The sequence below is a fragment of the Lepus europaeus genome, chromosome 18 (assembly GCF_033115175.1).
Source record: "Lepus europaeus isolate LE1 chromosome 18, mLepTim1.pri, whole genome shotgun sequence".
Taxonomy (NCBI): domain Eukaryota; kingdom Metazoa; phylum Chordata; class Mammalia; order Lagomorpha; family Leporidae; genus Lepus; species Lepus europaeus.
Window position 1 is genome coordinate 23,369,628 of NC_084844.1, and position 21,182 is coordinate 23,390,809.

At 63.6% G+C, this 21,182-nt stretch overlaps 1 protein-coding gene across 3 annotated transcripts in view; it reads left to right on the forward strand.

Moving 5' to 3' along the window:
- The first annotated feature begins 326 nt into the window (after nt 1–326).
- The window catches only part of SRCIN1 (SRC kinase signaling inhibitor 1), a 68,716-nt gene continuing 47,860 nt past the window's right edge, over nt 327–21,182 (forward strand). For all 3 annotated transcript variants that reach the window (XR_009868486.1, XM_062216541.1, XM_062216540.1), the window contains exon 1: nt 327–787. Coding sequence is in view for 2 of the 3 variants with exons in the window: in XM_062216541.1 (XP_062072525.1) it covers nt 640–787 (148 nt within the window). In the remaining variant the exon portion in view is untranslated. The remainder of the gene's footprint in view (nt 788–21,182) is intronic.

A 21,182-nucleotide genomic window follows, 5' to 3' on the forward strand; every position in this document is an offset into this window, starting at 1 on the left:
TACCCGAGCCTGGGCTCCAGGAGACTTGAGAGCTGGTGTTGGCTGGCTGAGGGGAAGCTGCCCCTGCTGGCTCTGACCCCTCCCCTACACCCGGCCTGCTGCCGTCCATGCCCATCCTGGGCAGACAGCCAAGCAGGGAGCTGGACAGCTGCCCACTGTGTGCTCAGAGGCCAAAAGATGGGCACCATCCAGTTGGCAGAGAGGCAGCTGGCCCAGGAGAGGAGAAGTCAGGGTGCTGACTGCTGGGGTCGTGTGCCCAGACGGTGTGTCCGGGGCACAGCTCTTGGCTGCCCTCCTGAGCTGTCCACTGGAGCTGGGCAGGGTCTCCTCCTCCTCCAGCCCTGGCCCTGCCACCCGAGTTACTGCAGCTGGACGTTGATCTCGAAAGGGCATTTGGGACCTTGCCCCTGAGCTGGGCATGTGGCTAGCTCAGGGGCAGGCCTGGGGCAGGCAGGAAGGTGGAAGAGCCCAGATGAAGGCTGCAAGCAGGTAGATCAGGAAGTGGAGAAACCGGTTTGTGTTTCGGACTACTGGGGTGGGGTCTCCTCTGCTGGGCTCCCTGCCTGCCAGCCTACCGCGAAGAGATGCGCCGTGCCCCTTCCTCGCTCACCTGCACTGACTTGGGGAACGCCAACGGTAATGAAAGGGGCAGCCGGATCAGCCCACCTTGTACTCCCCCCGGAGAGGCTTGGAAAAGAAGGGACCGGCCTGCGAGCCGGAGAGAGGGAAGGAGGCGGCGTCCGGAGCCTGAGGAGGGGTCAGCGCGGCTCTGGGCCAGAGCCAACAGGTAAGCCAACCAAGGTGGGCAGAAGAGGTGCGGGCCAGGGATGCGAAGGAGCCAGCAATGGCGCCGCCCAGCGACGCGTGAGACGGGGCGATGGCTGGAGCGTCCTACTTTGGGGTCCCTGTTGGCAGATGAGCGCCCAGTAGCCTCGCTCGCGGCACGCGCCCCTGCAGTTCCCGCAGACACCTGCAGGCGGGGCCGAGACGCCGTCCAGCAGGGGGCGCCGGGGAACCGGGTGCAGGCTGAGCCTGATCGGAGAGGGGGAAGGCGACCCGGCTCGGGGGGCGCGCGGACTGGGACAGAGGAGGGCCCAGATTGTCCCCGCGCAAGGAGGCTGAGCTTTCCGAGGTCACCTTGGCTGAAGAGGGGCCCTCAGCCTCCCCGCCCCGCCCCCGCCGCGAGCGCTTCTCCATCCCGCCTGGGCGTGGAGACCCAGGGGTCCCCACCCTCGAGCTGCCCCCCTCTGCCCCGCGCCTCCTCTGATGCCGGAACCCCCCCCATCAATGTATTTGTCTCCAGGGTGGCGCGAGGACGGCTTGGGGTGGGGGGAAGCAGGTGGAGTAGGGAGGGGTGCGTGAGCGCGCCCCGCAGCCCCGCCCGGCCGCGCGCCGCGGGATCCCGCGCTGCTGCCGGAGGGCGCGAGGAGGCGCAGCGCCCCCTCCCCTCCCCGCTCCCCGCCACCCCAGGCGGCCCTTTGTACCACCCGGCCACACGCGCGTGCCCGCGCCGCGCGCGCCCCCGCCCGCAGTGACACACCCGCGCCGGCCCGCGCGCGCTCGCACACACTCACACACAGACTCACTCACTCGCTCTCGCACACTCGGTGACACGCCCGCGCGCGCGCGCACCCACACGCCCGGCCGCCGGCGCCCTCCCAGCTGGTCCACCCCGGCGGGGCCCGCGCCCCCGGCCCGCCCGCCTGGCACCGCGCCCCGGGGCTGGGGCCGAGAGAGGAGCCCGCGAGGCGGCGAGAGGGCGAGCGCCAGGCAGGCCGGCCCGGGGCCCCCGCCCCCCGCGCCCCCGCCCGATGGGGAACGCTCCGTCCCAAGGCATGTCCCTGTCTCTCTCCTCCCTAATGTGCCTCCATGCTTAAGTGGAAGGTATTTCTGTTTTCTTTGTGTGTTTTCCCCTCGGCCGGGGGCGGGGGCGGCGGCCGGGCCCGGGAGGCGGCGGCCGGCGGGGCTAGGGATGCTCGGGGCGCAGGTGCGTGGGGACAGGGGGCCTCGGAGCACCCCGGCGGGAGGCAGCGCTGGGACCAGGAAGGGGGCTGGGATGGGCGAGGCTGGGGCCTGGGCGGGGAGGGCCTCGCGGTGCCCGGGGGAGGGGGCCTGAGGGGTTAAAATGTGAAGGGCTTGGAGTGGAGGGGGAGGGGTGGGAGAAGAAGCAGGGGGGCGGGCGGTGAGAGCGCAGGGGGAGGGGAGTGGTCCATCCGAGCTGGAGGAAGAGGGGGATGCAGGGCCGGGGATGGGAAGTGAGAGGAGCCCCGGAGGCCTCTCCGTCTCCAGCTCCCGGAGTCGGGTGCCAGCGAGGCACCGGGGTGGTGGTGGGAGCCTCTCTCCAGCCCCCCAGGGAAGGAGGGCAGGCGTGCGTTCTGGGGCCGGCGGCGTTGCCGGGAGACAGGCCTGTGTTCCACACCCCACCCCCTGCACGCGAGGCCCTGGCCCTGGAGACCTCGGAGGCTCGGCAGCAGTTGTGGAAACTGGGGACCTGAGCCCCGCTCGCCTGGCGGCCGGGAGGGCCCGGGAGGGAGGGGCCGAGGGAGGGACTATTTGATCTTAAGCCCTCCCCCTGCGGAGGCCAGAGGGCAGGGGAGGGCGCCCCCGGCTGGGGAGGGAGTCTGGGGTGAGTGAGGGGGTCCGGGCTGCAGGAGGCTGAGGGGCAGAGGGCGGGGCTGGGGAGGGGACGCGGCCCCCCCCCCCCCGCTCCCACGCACCCCCCTGCTACGTCAGAAGCTCCCGGGCCAGCTCCGAGTCCTGTCGGCGGGGGCAGCAGGATGCTGGTGGAAGCAGAGGGGGCCGGCCGGGTGCCTCCGCAGCTCGGCTGGCTGGGCCCGGCGGGGCGTGAGCGGCTGCTGGCGAGCGCCCCCCGCCCCACGCCTCCCCATGCAGCCCTGGCAGTGCCTGCGGCGCTTTGCCCTGGCCTGGTGGGAGAGGACCGCCGAGGGCAGAGGCCGCTCTCCCCGGGAGGAGGCTGGACCGAGGGACGCTGGGGGCCGCGGGGAGCCAGGTGAGAAGGAAGAGGGGTGTTACAAGAAGGGGGTCCAGGATCGTGCTGCCCAGCCCCTCTCCTCAAATTCTGCGGCCCCAACTCTAACGGATGGCGCTCCCCTCGCTCCGGGGTTTCTGGCTGAAGCCACTGTGTAAGGCGGCAGGGGAAGGGGGGGGGGGCTGGCCTGAGTTCCGGGTTGGGGGGTCTCAGTGGCCCTTTGGGTGGGCTTTGAGCACTTTTGGGGAGAGCTTAGGGTGCCTTCTTCCGGACTCTGAGTGGCTTGGTCTGGGTGACCTTGAGCCAACTGCTTGGCTGTCAGAGTCCGTGCCTCAGTGTCTCTCCTTCCCGTCCCTTTCTCCGTGACTGGTCTTAAAGAGCTGACGATGCGTGTGGTGGACTGTCACTGGGAGCGCGCAGGGCTCTGCCATCCCTGGTGGCGGCCGTGACGGCGCGGTCTCTGGCTGCTGTGTGTGCGTCTCTGGGGGGGCAACCGTGGTGCGGGTGTGCTGAGGGGTTTCGCCGCTTCTGGTTGGTCCTGGGGCCACTGGTTCACACGGGAAGGAGTCGTCCAGGGAGCTGTTGTGGGGGCAGAGACGTAGCTGGTGTCCTGGTGTAGAAGCAAGGGATGGGAGTGAGGGCTCTGGGCACAATGGGACCGGGCTCCAAGAATAAGATCCCCCACCCCACCCCCCACACTGCTCCCCACCCAGACTGCCTGGCACCCAGGCACCGTTGGCAGCAAGCGCAAAGGCATTGCCCTGGCTCCCTGCCACCCTGCCGTGGGGACAAGAGGGGCTTTGTCCAGTACCCCTCCTCACTCCTTCCGCCCTTTCCACGATGGCTGGTTCTCTTCGATGACCCTCAGGGCTGGGATGGAGACTTGATGGGTCCCCTTCTGGCTAGCACTGTCTGCGCTCTGGACATCTCTCTGGGAAAGGCACTGTGGTCCTCAGACAGTGCTGGGAGGACAAGGCCACTCCCCTGGGGCAGAAGACCCTAGACTGAGCTCCCGCCCAGCTATTTGCCTCCTGGCCTAGCACAGGGGGCCTGGGGTCTTCACGGCCTGATTCAGGCTGGGCTCCAGACTTCTTGATGTACAGAGTCCCATGTCGGCCACTGGGATGGGGCCACCTGATACGCTCCCAGTCTGGCCAGGGACCCACCCTGGAGAAAGGGTTTAATTAGAACCATTGATTCCTTTGGCTGCGGGCATGGATTTCAACAGTGTGGTCAGAGCTGGGGGGCAGGGGTGGTCCGGCTGCCATCTGTCCCAGTGCCAACCTTAGTGCTGTCTGCTTTGGAGGGAGGGACCCGGCTCTTTGAGGCACCTGTTCTGTTTAACCCTGCACCCCCACCGCAGCTTAGGTCTTGGGAAAAGAAGGGGAACAGAGCTTAGGATTTGAACCAAGGGAGCTGCACTTGGGGTTGGAGGAAGAACAGCTCACGGTGTCTCCCGTCCTGAGTAGAGGGCCCGTGGCCCCTGAAGAGGCAGCTGTGGTGGGGGGAGGTCCTGCCAGTAGGCTGTTCCGAAGCAACTGAGGGGACCTGTAGGTGCTGGGGCGGGAAGGGAGCTCGGGGAGGGATCCAGGGCTTGCCATAAAAGCTTCTCTTTCGAGGAATCTCAGGCACTTGTCTTCTCCTGGCCCTGGCAAGGAGATCTGTCTTCTTCCTTGTTTGTGTCCTCAAGGCCCAGAGAGGGACAGAGACTGCCCTGGAGGCCCAGTGGGCCCCTGGGCCTGGCTCCCTGACCTGGTGGCCCCTGCCTGGGCGTGAGGTGCTGCTGAGGATGAAGCTCCTGGCTGCCCAGGCTCTGGGGGGTAGGACTGGGCGGGGGGGACGGCTTGTGCCCCCCGAGCCCTGGCTGCCTGCTGTGGGTGGGCCTGTGCAGGTGCAAGCTTCAATGAGGCACTCAGACGCTCTTTGAAGAATCACTCGTTGCCTTCCCAGGGCCCATTCGAGCAAAGATAATAAAAATCTGGCCGTCAGCGGGTTTGAGGGCTGCACTTGCTTCCCCTTCTTTCATTCCAGCCTCTGAAAAGCAGAGATGCAAGGCTTTGGATTTGGCTGGAAAGCATCGCTTGCCTGCCCCCGGGGAGGGAGGGAGGGAGGGAGGGAGGGAGGGAGGCAGAGAAAGGGGAGGACTGATTTCCTGGCAGCCAGGGGAGCTGCTGGGGAGGTGGGCATAGCAGCAGGGCCAGGGTCTCGACCCCTGCCAGACAGCCTAGACCCTGGGCTCAGGGCTCCAGTTCCCAGCACCTGGGCTCCAGTGTAGCCGGCCCTGCCCTGCCGCTGCCCCTACCGCCCCCCCCCCCTCCTCTCTGCCGTTCAGCGTCCTCCTCCCACCCTCTTCACCCTGGTCTCTCCTTTCGCTGCCCCTCTATTTCTCCGCTCTGCCCTTCTTCCTTCCCCCCTCTCTCTGCCTCCCCCCCCCCCCCCCCCGATCTGTCTGTCCACCTTCCTTTCCCCAGCATTGGTCCTGCTTTCTAGAACTCTCCGGAAGGTTGAGAAGCCGAGAGGGTGGGGGGTTGAGAGGCAGCCAGAGCCACAGCCTTGGAAGGCCAGGCCTGGGCTGACTATTATGGTCTGTCAGGTGCTACAGTGATCCGAGTCGAGGCAGACAGGGCTGGTTGAGCACTTAGGGGGGTGTGTGTGTAGTGAGGGTGCGTCCCTGTCCCCACATCCCAGCGGGCACCTTGCCTTCCCTTTGGACTCTTCCTCCCCTTCCCCGCCCCCTCCCCCCAGACACCCCTGTTACTCTGCTGGCTTCCTGGCTTCCGCCTCCTTGCCCATGGTCTTGGGTCACTGGCTTCCCCACCCCTGCCGTCCTCTGGATGTGTGCGGCTTTGCACACGGTTCCCTGCCACCCACCCACCTGTCTCCAGGCTCAGAGTGGGAAGGGAGGGATCCAAGGAGCCTCTGCTGTCCGTCGGGTCTCTGATGGGCCCGCCTGGAGCTCCATGCAGGCCCCGGGCCCCCTGGCCATGCTGTCACCCCCTAGGAGAAAGAGTGCTGGGCTGAGTTAAGAGTCCTCCGTGCCCAAACGCCTGTGTGACCTTGAGCAAGTCCCTTCCCAGCACTGCCTCGTTCCTCACCTGTGAAATGACGGGCTGGGGGCTGGATGGTCTCCAAGGTCTCTTCTGACATTCCAGCGACGTTGTGTCTCTCTTCTGGGTGATTTGCATATGCTTTGCATATATTAATGGTGCCGGCTTGAAGAGGGGGAGGGCGACGCCCACACCCGGCCCAGAGTCCCACCCACCGTCCTGGCTCCCCTTGCCCATTGGCCCAGGCTTTCCGTGCTCGGATTTCCCAGAGGGTGAGGGCAGAGGCCTGAGCTTTGCTAGGGCAAACCCTACCAAGGCCCGATCCCACAGTGGGCACAGGGTTGCAGGGTCTCCCTCACGTCTTCCAGGGCCTGAGCACCGCCATCTATGGAGCAGCTCAGCTAGTGCCAGAGTTCCTCCTCTGGCTTCAGCTCCTACCCTCAGTCCACAAGTCCTACTATCTGGGCCCCTGCCCAGGCCACAGAGCCCTGGGTATGTGAGGGCTGGAATGTGGGCTCAGAGGTGGCCACTAACAGAGCCCGGGTCATTCCCTGCCTTGTGCTGCAGGTGGAGCCCCAAGCTGCTGCGCACATCACACACCTCATCAGTTCTTCAGTGGTCATCAACCCAGCCCGACTGACCTCACTGGGACTTCCCCCAGGGCCGCCTTCCCTGCCACCTGCTATGCACTCAGTGTCCTGGACCCCAGCCTCCCACCCCCACCCAGCGGAGTCCCTTCCACCCACACCTATTCCAGTACGTGAGGCCAGCAGGCTGTGGTAAAGGGTGATAGCCTGGGGAAAATGCTGTAGGGCCACTGAGTGAAGATGCAAATCTCTAATGACAGGAACTAAGTCACCCTCCACCAACAAGGAGGACGGGGCCAGGGCAAACGCAGCAAGAGGGCGCAAGGTTAGACTTGGTCGTAGGGAAGGACTGTCCTGGGGGGCAGATTAGTTTCTGATCATGGCACTGTTGTGGAGATGAAATGAAATAACACATGGGAACACCCAGCGTAGTGCCTGCCCCATTGTGACCCCTCCCTGCAGGGCAGGGGGGAGGGACAGATGTCTCTGAACCCAGAGAGGGTCCTCCCCTGAACCCCGTGACCCAGGATTTTGCAGGGGCTGAGGGGTTGGAGGACAGTTCCTGGAAGAGTCCTTTCTCCCTCACTCAGGCCGCCCCCACCCTTCACACCCCACGCAGGTGCTGGGCTTGGGGCTCAGCCACCCTGGGACACCCTGCACACATCCTCTGGGGGGGGACGGCAGACAGAGAGTCTGGAGGCTGGAAACCTGCTCCTCCCCCTCTCCCATCTCTGCACAGGACAGCTTGAGAAGAACCAGGCCCACGCGCGGAGGGAGGTTAGAGGGGAGGCACAATTCCCCATGTGTGTGCGCCGGCCACTGCTTCCAGAAGGGAGAGGGCTGGCTGCCCTCAAAATAGGCCAGTGTTGAACCCCGGGGCAGGAGACTGGTCAACTTGACCTTTCAGATGACCTTTGGGCAGCCTGAGGAGTCTGGCTATAGCGGTTGGAGGGACGCAGGGGCTGTGATGGAGAGGGGTCCAGAGCTGCCAGGGAAGAGTGGGCAGGCAAGTTCTGATGCACCCCCAGGCAGCAGGTGCAGGGCAGTGCCCTTACCGCCCCCTCTGTCTCCAATGTCCTTGGTAGAAGGGGAAAGGGTGGGACTGGAGGATCTTCTGGCTCCCTTCCAGCTGTCCCAGGTTCTACCCACCTCCTCGTCCTTAGGAGGATCTATGCCTTGCTATGTGGGGGGCGGGAGGAGGAAGAATATTTTCCAGCCTCAGCTAAACCAGGGAAAATGGAGATTTGGCCCAGGGGACTATCGGGCATACGCAGGTCTGTGCATACACCACCCCCACACACACACACACATACATCTTGCACACAGCCCCTCCTGTTCCAAAGACACACCTTGTCTGACTCCGTCCTCCCAGCTGGGGGTTTCAGCTGCGCTCTCAACCCTGAACTCCCGTGTCCCTGCCACCCACACTCCATTCCACCCAGGGGCTGTAATCCAGTCCGTGTTTTCCTCACAAGGCTCGGCCAGCTGGTGGCTCCGCTCTCACAACCCTACCCTGTTTCGCCGGTAGCCTCAGCCACCTGGCTTGGTTGCCTGCATGTCCTGGCCTGGAGCATGCCAGGACTGGAGAGGAGCTGGGTGCCTGCAGCCCCCGTTGCTGTCAGAGCAGCACCCTGACTGCTTGTCCATCCCAGCCAGAGCGTGCTGCAGACCCAAGAGCCAGGGGCTCCCAGAGGAGCCCTCAGCCTCAGTCTCCAGAGAGGCCCCAGACCCAGAGCCTCCACAGAAAGGCAGAGCGTGGGAGGGGCGTGCGTGTCCTGCTGTCTCTCCCCACCCCCGGGGCGCGTGATAATTGCCGACGCAGCAGGCATCCCTGGCGTCACCCCAGGCACCGGCATCTGCCTCATTGGGGGAGAATTAACGATCCCGGCTCCCTGAGAAGGCAAGCGTGGCTCCTGGAAGCATCCCTGCTTCTTCCAAGGGAAGAAGGGGCCTTTGAGGGGCTTCCTGGGGGCTCTGAGAGGCAGGATAAGGGCTCAGAAGCCCTGTCCCGCACCCCGTCTGCTTCCAGCCAAGGGCGAAGCTCAGGGAATCCTGCATCTGACAGCTCATGCCCCTCCCCTGGGCCGCCTGGCACCCCAGGGTGAGAGCCACTTCCTGCCACCCCCAGGATGTGGCAGAAAGAGACAGAAGAATTCTTCTCCCCCACGTTGTTGGCCTTAGGAAAGAGTTTATGCCAGAGCACTCAATGGGAAGAGATTAGACTTCAGGCAGAACTTCCCAGAAGGAGCAGGTCAGCGGGTGGGTCAAGAGCTCGGGCTCTCAAGTCAGACAGATCTGGGCTGGCATCCCAGCCCCGACATTCCTTTGCTTTGCGATGCCGGGCAAGCTGCCCCACCTCTGTTTCCCCATCCGTAGACTGAGCGTATTAACACTGGCTTCTTCCCAGGGTGGGTACTGGGATTGAATGAGGTGACTTAGGCAGAGTCGGCACATTGTGAGCATGCAATGAGCTGATCTTGTCTTCCTCCTCCAGCCACCTAGAGAAGAGGGGAGTCCCGGCCAAGGAAGCAGGGGCGAGCGTGGGAAACTTCTGTAGAGTTTGCCTGAGCCCATCTGGGGCTGAGTCCCTGGAGCTACCACTTCGGGCTGGAGTTCTATGGAAGCTGGGTTTCCTGTCCTCACCCCTCGCACCCTGTGCCCTCTGACCTCCCAGCCCCCAGCCCCCCACTGCCTCATCCAGGAAGCCTTCTGGGGCTGGATCCGCTAGTGAGCATTCTCAATTTCTTCCCCTAGTCAGTGGCCCAACATCTGCGTATGACAGCTGTTTCTCCCTGGGACGTCCGCGTCTTGGGTAATCGGTGGGAAAATTGGAACCATGAGACTGGCAGGGGGCTCTGAGAGGCTTGCAGCCAGACGTGACGTGGGTGTGGATGGGTCTGAGCCATCTAGGTGAGGGCTGCACCCCGGTGAGTGCCAGCAAGAGGGACCTCAGTGCTGCGTGCCCCCCCCCCCCCGCCATGGGGGGAGGAGGAGGCTGTAGATGGGTCTTGCAGCAGGAGGGAGATAAGGTAGATTTAGAAAGGACTTCCCTGCATGCTGGACAGGTGCAGGGGACCCTGCTGTGGCGGTTTGAGGCAGGAGCAAGGTGAAGGGTTTCACCCAAGTCTGGGCAGGGGTGCCAGGGTCCTGCACAGCCCCCGGGTGAATGAGCGAGTGCCTGTGGGTGTGAGATGCCTGCAGCCTCTGAGGCAGGCAGGGGAGGGCCAGGCAGGCGGAGCAGGTGGGGGAGGGTCAGCAGGGCCAGGATGGCCGGTGCCTCCGACCTGGGACCCACCCACCTTCCAGACCGGGGCTGCCTTGGGTGGGGGAGTGGATGGGCCCTGCAGGGGCTACCACTTGGGATCTCGTGTGGGCGGCACCCAGTGGAGACCGCCCTGGTGTCAGGGAGGACTAGTCCTAGCTTGGCTGTCTGTCCTGGGAACCCGATTCTGGGGACCCCACGTTTTCCGTGTTGTCCTGCTGTCTGTCCTCTTGTCTGTCTCCCACCGGTGTCTCTGCCCCCTCCGCCCCCGCCCCTCCCCCAACACCCAGCCTCTATCCTGCCCGCGCCCAGCTGCGGGTGACCACTCAAGGGACGGCTGCTGAGGCTCTGCCTTGCCATCCCTGTCCCTCCTCACCGTAGTCCCAGCCCAGCCCGCTCTGGGAGCCCTGTCCTGTACCCCTCAAGGGACGGCTGCTGAGGCTCCACCTCGCCGTCCCTGTCCCTCCCCACCGTGGCCCCAGCCCGCTCTGGGAGCCCTGTCCCGCACCCCGTCTGCTTCCTCTCGTCCTGGCCCGGGGCCTGCCATTCACTGCTTTCCTCCTTTCCTGTGCCTCACCCAGGGCTCCAGCGTGCAGCGGGAGGGAAGCCTCCAGGACTCTGTTCCCTCTGTTTAAAGTCTCCAGGTTAGTAAGCGGGAGGGCGGCTCCTAGTCAGAGCCCCTCCCCAGCCTGCAGGACCAGAGGTGGGGAGGGCGACCCTGCTGGGCGCAGGCCTTTGCAGGGGAGGGCACCTTGCCTGGCAGAGAACGGTGTCTGTGCGTGCATGTGAGTGTGTGCATGTCCACGCGTGTGCGGGCTGCAAGGCCTTGTAATCTGGGGCGGGGGGGAAGGGCGGGGCTGGGGGCCCTCGTCAGAAGGGGAGCCTCTTCCAGGAGGGGGCGCTGCAGCCCGGAGCTGCGTGGACCTCAGGACCGCTGAGTCCCGTTCTCAGGTGCTGTGAGCCTGGGCTCCCACTTCATTTTTTCCACCGCTTCCTCGCCATTCATCTTCTTATTCCCTAAAGGTTTACTGAGCTGGGCTGGGCCCGGAGTCCGGGCGGATGAGGCTCCTGCACTCTTTGTTTGAGTGGTGAGCACATAGAGGTGTAGGGGTTGACTGAGGTTGCCCGCTGTGGGGCCTCAGGCTGAGGCCAGGCCAACCAGCTGTAGAGGCCCTGCCCCCCCTCCAAGGGGTGACTTTATGTCCACTCGTGCCTGCAGCTCCCTCGTCCTTCATGTCCCTGGTGAGTGTCCACCCATCCCCAAGCAAGCAGTGACCTGGGCCCTAAGTCCCTGGTGACCTGGGGGGTGTGGGCGGCACTGTAGAGCTACCACTGAGGTCACCTGGAGGAACACACGGAGCCCAGGCTGGGGGAGGGTGGATGGGCAGGAGAGCCCATCCCAGACCTGCACCCAGGACCAGCAGCCTGGAGCACTGGCCTTCAGGGTCAGCCCGACCTGGCTTCAAAACTCCACGTAAAACATTTCCTAGCTGTGTGGCCTTGGCCAAGGCTCTTGCCCTCTCTGAGCCTCAGTGCTCTTGCCTGTGGAGCGGTGTAAGAGCACCTCCCAGGCAAGGCTGTTGAGCAGAGTGAAGGGAAGGCAGAGGCTGGTCCAGACCCTGGGCCCGTCCACACTGCTGCCGGGCCCTGGGGTCCCCTCTACAGGACTCTGGGCTGTGGCTCTCTGAGCCGAGGTGCCGCCCCAGTCCGGGAGGGCAGCTGGGGGAGGTGGCTCTCCTTGCCACCCAGGCGCCGCTGCCTTGATGGCTTTTTAATAACTTTGCTCGGAGACGATCGGCAGAGCGCTCTCGTCTGCCTCTTAATTAAAATTACCGTTTTCCTAAAAGAGCAGCGGCGTTGCTCCCTCCCTCCCCTACCCCTGGCTGCTGCTGCGGCTGCGCTGCGGCTGCTGCCCTTCCCTCCCACGCCCCCCCCCCCCATTCCCACACAGACACAGAGGGGCTGGGCTGGGGACAGGGAACCCGGGAAAGGACCCTGGCCTGCAGCAGGGGCCTGAATGCTCTTCTCTTTCTCCCACCGCTTTCTGGAACACCCCCAGCACCGCACCGGGGACCTCAGAACCGGTTGACTGTAACTTCCTATATCCGTCGGCAGGTGGCGCAGCCCCCGGCTGGAAGAGCAGGTGTGGCTGTGAAGGATTGTCCCAGTGTGGGCGGGGCTGTGGGCGCCCCTGTCTGAGGGCAGAGGCTGCTGGCCAGAGCGTGCGGGGGCTCATCCAGTCCTGGCTGATTGGTTGTTGGTGTTTTTAAGATATATTTATGTATTTGAAAGGGAGAGAGGGATAAAGGGAGAGAGGGAGAGAGAATCTTCCTTCTGCTGGCTCACTTCCCAAATGGCCGCAACAGCCAGGCCTGGCCAAAGCCAGGAGCGTGGAACACCTCCCAGGTCTTCCATGTGGTGGCGGAGGCCTGAGGACTTGGCCATCTTTTGTGAGCTGGATGGAAAGTGTGGAGTGGCCGAGACTCGAGCTGGCGCTCCATTATGGGATGCTGGTGTCGTGTGCAGCAGCTTAAGCCGCTGCACAACGCCCAGTCCCCACTGCGGGTTTTGAAGGAAGACATCCTCCCTGTAATAGGGAAATAGTAATGAGCCAGGGTGAGCTCTGGTCACCTTAGTTCCTCGCACCCTCTCAAGGGTCCTGGCAGCTCCGCGCTGTCTCTCTTACCAGGGGTGGGGGGGTTGGGGGCGGGGAACAGAGAGAACTGAGGGTGTCAGTAATGTGCCCACGGCCACACAGATAATCCCAGCCCCTGTACCTGCACACCCCAGATCAGATGTCTGGGTTCCAGCCTCAGCCGCAGCCGCAGCCCTGCACCTTCTTCCGGTTTGCCTTCCCCACCCCAAGCCTGTCTCGGGTCTAGCCCAGGCGTGGGCAGGGTGCAGGGTGCTCCCCTCAGCAGGGTCCCGTGTGGCTCAGCACTGGGATTGCTAGAGGCCCCTCCTCCCTCCTCCCTCTCCAGCCCTGACCTCTGAGACAGAGGGGCCAGGTGAGAGCCCCCCAGGCACCACCCTGTGAACTTAACCTTTGCTTCTGCACTTCTCCCCTGGGCACACCCTCCCTCCCTCACCTCCCAGTCCTGCTCCTCCCTTGGCTTTGAAAATATTTCACTTAATTCCATTTTATTTGAAATGCAGATAGACAGACTTCCCCCACCCCCCACCCTGGTTCATTCCCCAAATGCCCCCAATAGCCAGGGCTGGGCCAAGTGAAAACCAGGAGCCCAGAACTCAGCCTGGGTCTCCCATGCAGGTGGCAGGGACCCAAGTACTTGGTCCATCACCTGCTGCCTCCCAGGGTGTACATTAGCAGGAAGCTGGAATTGGAAGCAGAGCTGGGACTCGAACCCAGGCCCTCTGATATGGGGTGTGAGCATCCCAAGCCGCATCGTCATCTCTGTGCCAAACACCTGCCCCCCGTTCCTCCCGTTACCAGGTCTGTCCCCGAGCACCCCTGGGCCTGGCCCTCTGAGCTCCCAGAGCTCCGTGCAGTCTCTCCCAGCTCCCGAGCTGTCATGTGGTCTGGTCATAACGGAGTCTGCTCGTCAGCCTTTGCTCTCGGAGGCAGCACACTCAGTGTTTCAGGGGTAGAAACTGAGGGAAGCAGCGGATGAGGACAATAGGGAACGGTGGGGATTGAGGCGAGGAGAGGGCACACTTGCTCCTAAGAGGCACTGAAATTCAAGGAAAGGGGCTGGCATGTGGCATAGCTGGTAAAGCTGCCGCCTGCAGTGCCGGCATCCCACATGGGCGCTGGTTCGAGTCCCAGCTGCTCCACTTCAGATCCAGCTCTCTGCTGTGGCCTGGGAAAGCAGTAGAAGATGGTCCAAGACCTTGGGCCCCTGCACCCACATGGGAGACCCAGAAGAAGCTCCTGGCTCCTGGCTTCAGATTGGCCCAGCTCCGGCTGTTGTGGCCAATTGGGGAGTGATCCAACGGATGGAAGACCTCTCTCTCTCTCTCTCTCTCTCTCTCTCTCTCTCTATATATATATATATATATATATATATATATATATATCTGACTTTCAAATAAATAAATAAATCCTTAAAAAAATTCAAGGAAACAAGACCAAACACAACCAACCAAGCAGAACGCCTGTGCCCAGTGTGGTCGCCAAGCTTATCCTATCTACCTGCACACACTGCCTTGTACTTTGGAGGTGTGTACTAATTGTTGAATGAATATATGGCCACACACACCTGCCAGGCACAGTGCTAGACACTTTACAAACCTATGATCTTCCCAGGTAGGCACCGTTTTTCCCCCTTGGGCCACTGGGGACAGCGGTCTGGAGAAGTGAAGTGACCGACTCAGGGTCACACGTGCGGGAAGTGGCTGAGGTGAGATTTGAGCCTTGGCTCACTCTGTCCTTGCACCTCCTCTCTTTGGCCATGGGTGACACATGACACCTGCATCTAGTACCTGCCCCAGGGTTACAGGGAGCACCTGAGTGGCTGGTGGCATTGCTCGGCTTACGGGGGCGGGCAGGCGCCCTTCACCCTGCACGCCCCTCCTTCTCAGCTTCCGGTCCCAGCCTGGGGATGGCGGCGGCGTGGTGACAGGTGCCGAGCTGAGAGATGACAGTGCTGCTGATTCCCCCATAATTACTGTCTGATGAGACGCCAGAATTAGCCACTGCGCAAGCATGGGATGCAGACGTGGGGCACTGCAGGGAAGCAGCTGGGGGTGGGGGAGCCTTTCTTCCCAGGCCTCAGTCCTCTGGCAGCAGGGCAGGGTCAGCACGGGGAGGAAGAAGCAGGTGAGCAAGGAGGAAGCGCTGTGTGGTTACTATTCATTGGAGCTCACTGTGTGGGCTTGTGGTTTCCCAGTCCTCAGGGTGGCTGGGCATCCCCCTGAGATGCCTGGGTATCCAAGGCCTCAGGCCATAGCCAGAGAATGATAGCCTGAGCAGGCCGCTCAGACACCTGCGCAGCCCTGCTGGTAATGAGCTGGAGCTGAGAGGGGCGTAGGTGTGAGGAGGAGCTCTGGGTCAGAGCAGACTCCTCAAGCCACAGCAGCGAGTCCAGGAACCCAAAGGCAGGTGGAAGCTGAAAGCCACCCATAGCAGGCCGAGGAGTCCGCTGGGCCCCCAAGGTCCGAGGCTGAGTGAGGCCTCCGGGTAGGGGCAGGAGGCAGGGAGGGCGTCTGGTTTCCCAGGGGCGGCGTGGGGTGGGGTGGGCAGAGGCAGAGTGCGCTCATGTGGACAGCTCAGACCTCACCGGGAGCAGGGGAGCAGCTCAGAAGGCACCAGCTGGGAGGGGCGGCCACTCCAGGGGACTCCCCCACCGCAGGGCTGTGCAGATGGCCAGGGCGCTGGGAGCAGGGCCGCACCGCAACAGCTCCAGAGAGAAGGTTCAGGTCTTAGGCTCTGCCCTCCCCCCAGGCCCTGTGAGGGCCACGGGTACAGAGTCTGGCTCATTTTAAGGAAGGTGGAGCCCTGGCAGCTCACTGGTGCCAGTGGAATGAGTTCGCCGTTCCTGGAGGCAACCAAGTGCCCGAAAGAGGGGGGGACTTGCACTCTCCCTGCGTAGCCTGTGGCAGCGGGGGATGGGGTGGGAGGTGGGTGCTGTGTCCCTGGCATGGGCTGCTGTGCTCCCTGGTCCTCCTCCCACCTCTGACCCCATCCCTTTAGCCCCCACCGTGGGGAGCAGACCCCCCAGGAGGGTGCAGCTGAGGGCCTGTGCCCGGGTGGGGGGTGCGAGGACCTCTGGCTCAGGGGCTGGGAGGCCTTGGGGATGACGGGGCAGAGTGGGGGTGGGGCCAGGGTCGCCTGCAGTGTCCCAAGTCTGCTATTGTCGGGGGTCCTTGAGGGTGGGATCCTTGCACAGCCGGTCTGTGCGCCCCACGGCATTTCAGCTGGGCTAAAACCTCGCTCCGGTTGGGAGCGTGGATCTGGGAGACCGGGTCAGAGGAGCCCTGAGAGTCTTCAGCAGATCCCAGGGGAGCCTGTGTGTCCCCCGCTTTCCAGCCTGCACGCCACCTTCCCTGTGTCTGCTCCACCCTGTTGGGAAGGCTCAGGTTAGGCGGCAGGCAGGACCCCCGTGCCATGCCTCTGCTGTCCGATGGGGTGGCCTTCTTGGGTTCTGGGTTCCCTCTGGCCTTCTTGGGACCACCCACCCCCCACTCCAGACTCTCACTAACCTTGGCCTTCCTAGAGAGAGAAGAGAATGGGAACAGCCAACTGGGCTGTGTGCCCGTGGAGGAGTGAGCACAGAGCTGGGCTGGAAGCTGGGGCCGAGGCCGCCCTGCCCCTGGTGTAGGCACCGGGCTCCTGGACAGGCAGAGCGGGGACCAGGGCTGGGCCAAGCTGAGTGGAGAATTTGGGGTACCCATCAGGTTTCGGTCAGAGTGGGGTGGCCATGAGGTCGTACCTGTGTTTCAAGACAGAATGGAAATGCTTAAGCAAGGAAACCCCACGCTTGGCCAAGCAGGAGGGCACCCAGGAGGTCGTGTCCAGGAGGAGGCCCAGCCGGACAAGGTGGGCAAGTGGGGGTCCCCATGGCCTTTCCCTGTAGAGGGAGATGCCCTGACCCGCACCGTGATCCTGCCAGGGTCCTCCATGGACATGGTGTGTGCGGGGGTGGGCACTGAGCGCCGTGTGTCCACGCGGCGAGTCAGGGCTGCGTCTGTGCGGTGCGTCTGGTCCTGGCTCGCTGCAGGTTGCTGCCCCTGGGGGAACAGGTGAGGCGGACTCTGCCGGACACTTGGGCGTGTGCTGGGCGCGGGGCACTGCGTGACGGCAGAAGCGGCAGCCTGTGGCGTGTGTGTGACGTGCGATGTGCGGGTGACAGGACCCCGATCTTTCCTGTGGCTGAGCACGCGCTCAGGATGCTGGGGCTGCGGGGGCAGGGACGTGGCCTCCCGGGCCCTGACCCCATCAAGGACAGTGTCTCTGAGGAGCCGTCAGGGGTCTGGGCCAGGCGGGCGGGGTCTTCTGCCCAGTATTTCGGAGGCCCAGGGCAGATGCTCGGTGCAGACTGGACTTCCGGGGTAAGAGGATGATCTGGGGGCTTCTGCTCATTTCTGACATATTGGGGTTCTCTCTCTGGAGCACGAGACACCCCTGTAGCCATGCCCTCAGCCAGGCTGCACCAGGAGCGCCCACACCTGCGCCCAGGCCGCAGTGCTCCTGGGTGGACAGGCGCTCGCCTCCCTCTCTTCCCTCCTCCCTCCCCACCCCTGCGTGTTCTTTCCTCCCTCCCTGCCTCTGTTCCTCTCTGCTGACTCTCCAAGGAGACACAGAGCTGACAGGACACCTTCCCCTGGCGGGCGGGCGGGTGAGATGCCACCAGGAGTTAGCTTGCTCGCACAGCTCCGTGTGGGCACACACCAGGGCTGTCCCCAGCTTTTCCAGCTCACTTGGCTCCCGACTGGGGGTGGGGGGGTGACAGCTCTCCACGTCTCCACCCCCTCCCTCCCCAGGGAAGCCAGCTAGCCTGATCTGCAGCAGCAGCTAAACATCAGAGCCCCCCAGGCCTGGCAGTGGAGTGGCCGGAGGCCGAGCTGCGGGGCAGACCAGGAAGGTCCTGGCCCCTGCGCTGCCGCAGCTGCCTGTTCTTGTGCAGTGCACAACCTGCATGCCTGGCTGTGTTTAGCATAAAAACAAAGAAAAAAGAAAAGAGAGAGGTCTGAGACTCAGGGAGGCCCCTGGTCCTGCTTAGGGTCACAAAAGCAGGCAGTGACAGAGCTGGGTCTCAGCAGGTCGTCCTCACCCTAATTGAGGAGTTTGTGGTGACATGGTGGCGGCAGCGGTGTGTCGGAAGGTCAGGGCCGGGAGGGGCGTGGATGTGTGCAGATCTGGCTTGTCGGCCCCTTGGCAGGGAGCGGGGTGGGAGGAGGGGGCTCGTGCGTACAGGAAGCCGGACTCCTGGGTGGGGAGCTGCCCACTGGCTGGGCAGGGCAAGGCACCTGCGTGCTGCTGGGCTGTGACCCCAGCTCTCCTCGGGTTTCTGCCTCACTGCTGTTGCCGCCCCAGGAGGTTGCTGTGCTGTGTCCTCCGGGACCTGGGGCCTGGAGAGGAGCTCCCCTGGCAGACGCTTTCTGGGAAGCAGCAAAACAGGCTGGAAAAATCGCATCCCTGAGCACTGCCACGGGCCGGGGCTTCATTCTCGGCTCCACCTCCAGCTCCTGTAGGGCCCCGGCCCGGCTTGCTCTCTGGGCCTCGGTTTCCTGCCTGTGAATGGTGTCTGTCTGCCCCGAGCTGGGTTAAGCAGAGGAGCACCCTGTGACATCACTCCTCCCGCCTAAGAGGCTGACCTGGCCAGGTGTGGCCCTGGGGGCCCTGGGAGTGGGAGAGCCAGACAGAAGCAAGGACCCCACAGGTGTGCAGCTGGGGCAGCCGGTGGAGGTGGCACCGTGGCCAGGCCTGGCACTTCTGACTGTCCCAGCCCCCACCCCAATCCTGAGGTGGTTTGTGAGTCTCCGCCTCCCACTTTGTTCTCTGAGATCTCCCACGCTAGCTGGGATGGCTCCTCTGCATCAGGAGACCCCCAGTCCGAGGGAGGAGACCAGGCTCTGGGGTCTGATGGGGGACACAGGGGTCTGGTCCAGTGTATGCAGGTCCAAGGCAGAGCCGCAGCTCTGTCCAGGGCCCACGCCCCATCTGAGCAGAGGACGGAGTGAGAACTGGAGTCCTCCATGCATGGGTGCAGGGGGGGAGCTGGGGAGCAGCTGCTGGGGGCAATGCCCCCACCTTGGGAGCCTGCCACCCTCAACCCTGCTCTCCCAGCAGAAGGCCCTGCCCCACCCTAACTGCTCCTCCCAGGCAGGTGTGCTCTCTCGCACCAGGCCCTGACAAGGTCCTTTAATTAGATTCCGACTCGTTTACCAACTAAGTGGCCTTTGGTGGGTTTTAAATCTGCACAAATTGGTTTGTGTTTTTCTGCCTGCGTGAAGCTGTGACTGGCAGCACCGTGCACCCCGCCCCCTTACTACCTGCTCTGCCCTCGCTCCCTCCTGGGCTCTGCACCCTCCCCCAGACCCCCACCCTGGCCCGGACTCCCAGCTTCCATGGGGCAGGGACAGGGAAACAGCAGAAGGGCACCCTGGCAGAGGGGGAGACGGAGGCCAGCACGGGTCATGGACCTCGGTCCCGGGGCAGCAGAGAGACCCTGGTCTGGCTCTGCTCCCTGGCTGCCCTCTGAGGGTCCACCTGCTGTGGGGCTCTCTGCCAGGGGCAGGGAGCGTCACCTTCCCTGCCACTGCGGTGCCCACGTGGTGGGAGGGAGCGGGCTCCACTTGATCTCGTTCCTCTCCTTTGTCCTCCATTCCATACCTGGGGGGAGGGGAGCTGGCCTTGCTTGGGGGCCCAGTGACCGCAGCCTGCCTGGACCTGCCCACCGCCTTGGTGCCTCTGTCCCAGGTCAGCAGGAGGTCACCCTGCTTGCCTGGCCGTCTGCCCTGTCTGCTCCCTCCCCTTTCCTGCTCTCTTCCCTCTCATCCCAGACAGGCTTTCCCAAGGGAGTCTGCGGGGGGCAGGTGCGTGGGGTCCTGTCCCCAGCAGGGACACACAGCAAGTCCCTGCCCCTGCTCCTTAGCCCAGCTGCCTCCCTCTTCCCCCGCCTCTCTGAGGTTCTTGTTGGAGTGACAGGGAGACTCAACAGGGCGCTGGGCATTAGCAATTTGGGGGGATATTACACAGGAATGTTTACAGAAAGGCAATTGCCCGGAAAATGACTTTGGTTGCTGTGGGATGGGGCGGAAAGATGGCTTTAGAAAACAGACACAGAGGGGCTTCTGTGCAGAGGCCCACAGACAGACAGCGGGGACCAGGGCACGGGCACGGGGGCAACACAGAGCCAGGGCACCCAAGACACATGCTGCTTCCTTCCCTGGCTGCAGGTTTCCAGAGCCTCTGCCAAGCTTGAGACATATTTGGCCTCTTGTCGACCTCTACCCTGTGGCCTCCGACCTCCAAGCATGGTGCACTTTGGTACTGCAGCAGGTGCCCAGCAGGATGGAGTCATCAGGCACAATTGCTGGTGGCAGCGCCTCGGGGCTGCTCCTGGGTGACTTGGGCTCCTCGCGCTGTGACTGCAGAGTGGGCCTGGGGACCTTGTGCCGAGTGCTTGCCTGTGTGCACACGTGCAAGGCATTCTGGGGCTGAGGCAGGCCCTCTACCCTTCTCCCAACAACGCCCATGCACACCTCCCCTGCCCTGCCAGTCCCAGGGCCCGCAGGCTCCTAGCTGCACTTCCTGCCCTCCCTTTGCAGCCCAGCTCCAACCTCTACCCTGGCCTGGGAGCAGTGGGCACCTGTGTGTCAGCCTCTCAGGTCCCCAAAGAAGGGACTTTGCCTAGCTTCCAGATCTCCACTGGGAGGGAGGCAGGGGCTGAGCTTGGGGCTGGCCAAGGGCCGCCAGCAGGCCACCCCCCCCCCCCCCGCCCCGCCAAGGTCTTCTGCCTTTCCCAGGCTTGTGGCTTCGATTTCCCCTCCACTTCCTCCCCTTTGTCTCTTGTGCCTTCCCCTCCCTCTCCTCTTCTCCCCACCCTCTCCCCCAGCAGATGATGTCATGTGTGAATGTTGTCCGGTGGCGGCGGCAGGCTGAGGACAGTCGATGGTGACATCTGGGGTAGACGCCAGGTGGGAGCGGGCTGGATGCCTCATGCGATGGTGTCATCAATCCCTTGGGGCTTAATTCTCATAAAGAGTTCCAGTGACATCAAGTAAAAGAATGCAGTGCGGATAAAAATAAAGCGGGCTCATAAATAAACGTGGAGTTTAGCGTCGCTTGAACACATCATGTCCCTCGCCAAGCACCTGCGTCGTTATCCCAGGCCGGCCACCAGGGGGCGCCCGCCTCTTCCCGGCACCCCAGTCACCTTCTCGGTTTCCCAGGTGGGCGAGGCTGAGCCGAGCAGGACAGAGCCCCCTTTTGCACCCTTCCTTTCCCTCTTTCTGTGTCTGGATTTCGCCAGCCCCCGGTGTGTTCCCTGTAGCTTTGAGTCTGACGGAGAGCCTTGCACATGGAGGGTCCTTGGAGAGAAGCCCTCGCAGCCTCTCCCTTATCTCTCTGGCTCCCCGAGTGTACCCCAGCTCTGCTTCCCAGAGTTCCCTGCCTCTGCCTCTCTCCCTCAGAGTCCTGCAGTTCCCACACCGCTCCCACACTGGGGCCCGGCTGAAAAGCGCAGCCAGGATCTCACCACCCTCCCCCGCCATGAGCAGAAGCATCCATGCGGCTCCTGTCTCTTGCCGCCTCCCAGTGGATCTCTGGGCTTGTCCCTGGGCTGCCGATCGGGGGAGGGTCCAGGCCTCTTCAGAACTTGCTGGTGGCTGGA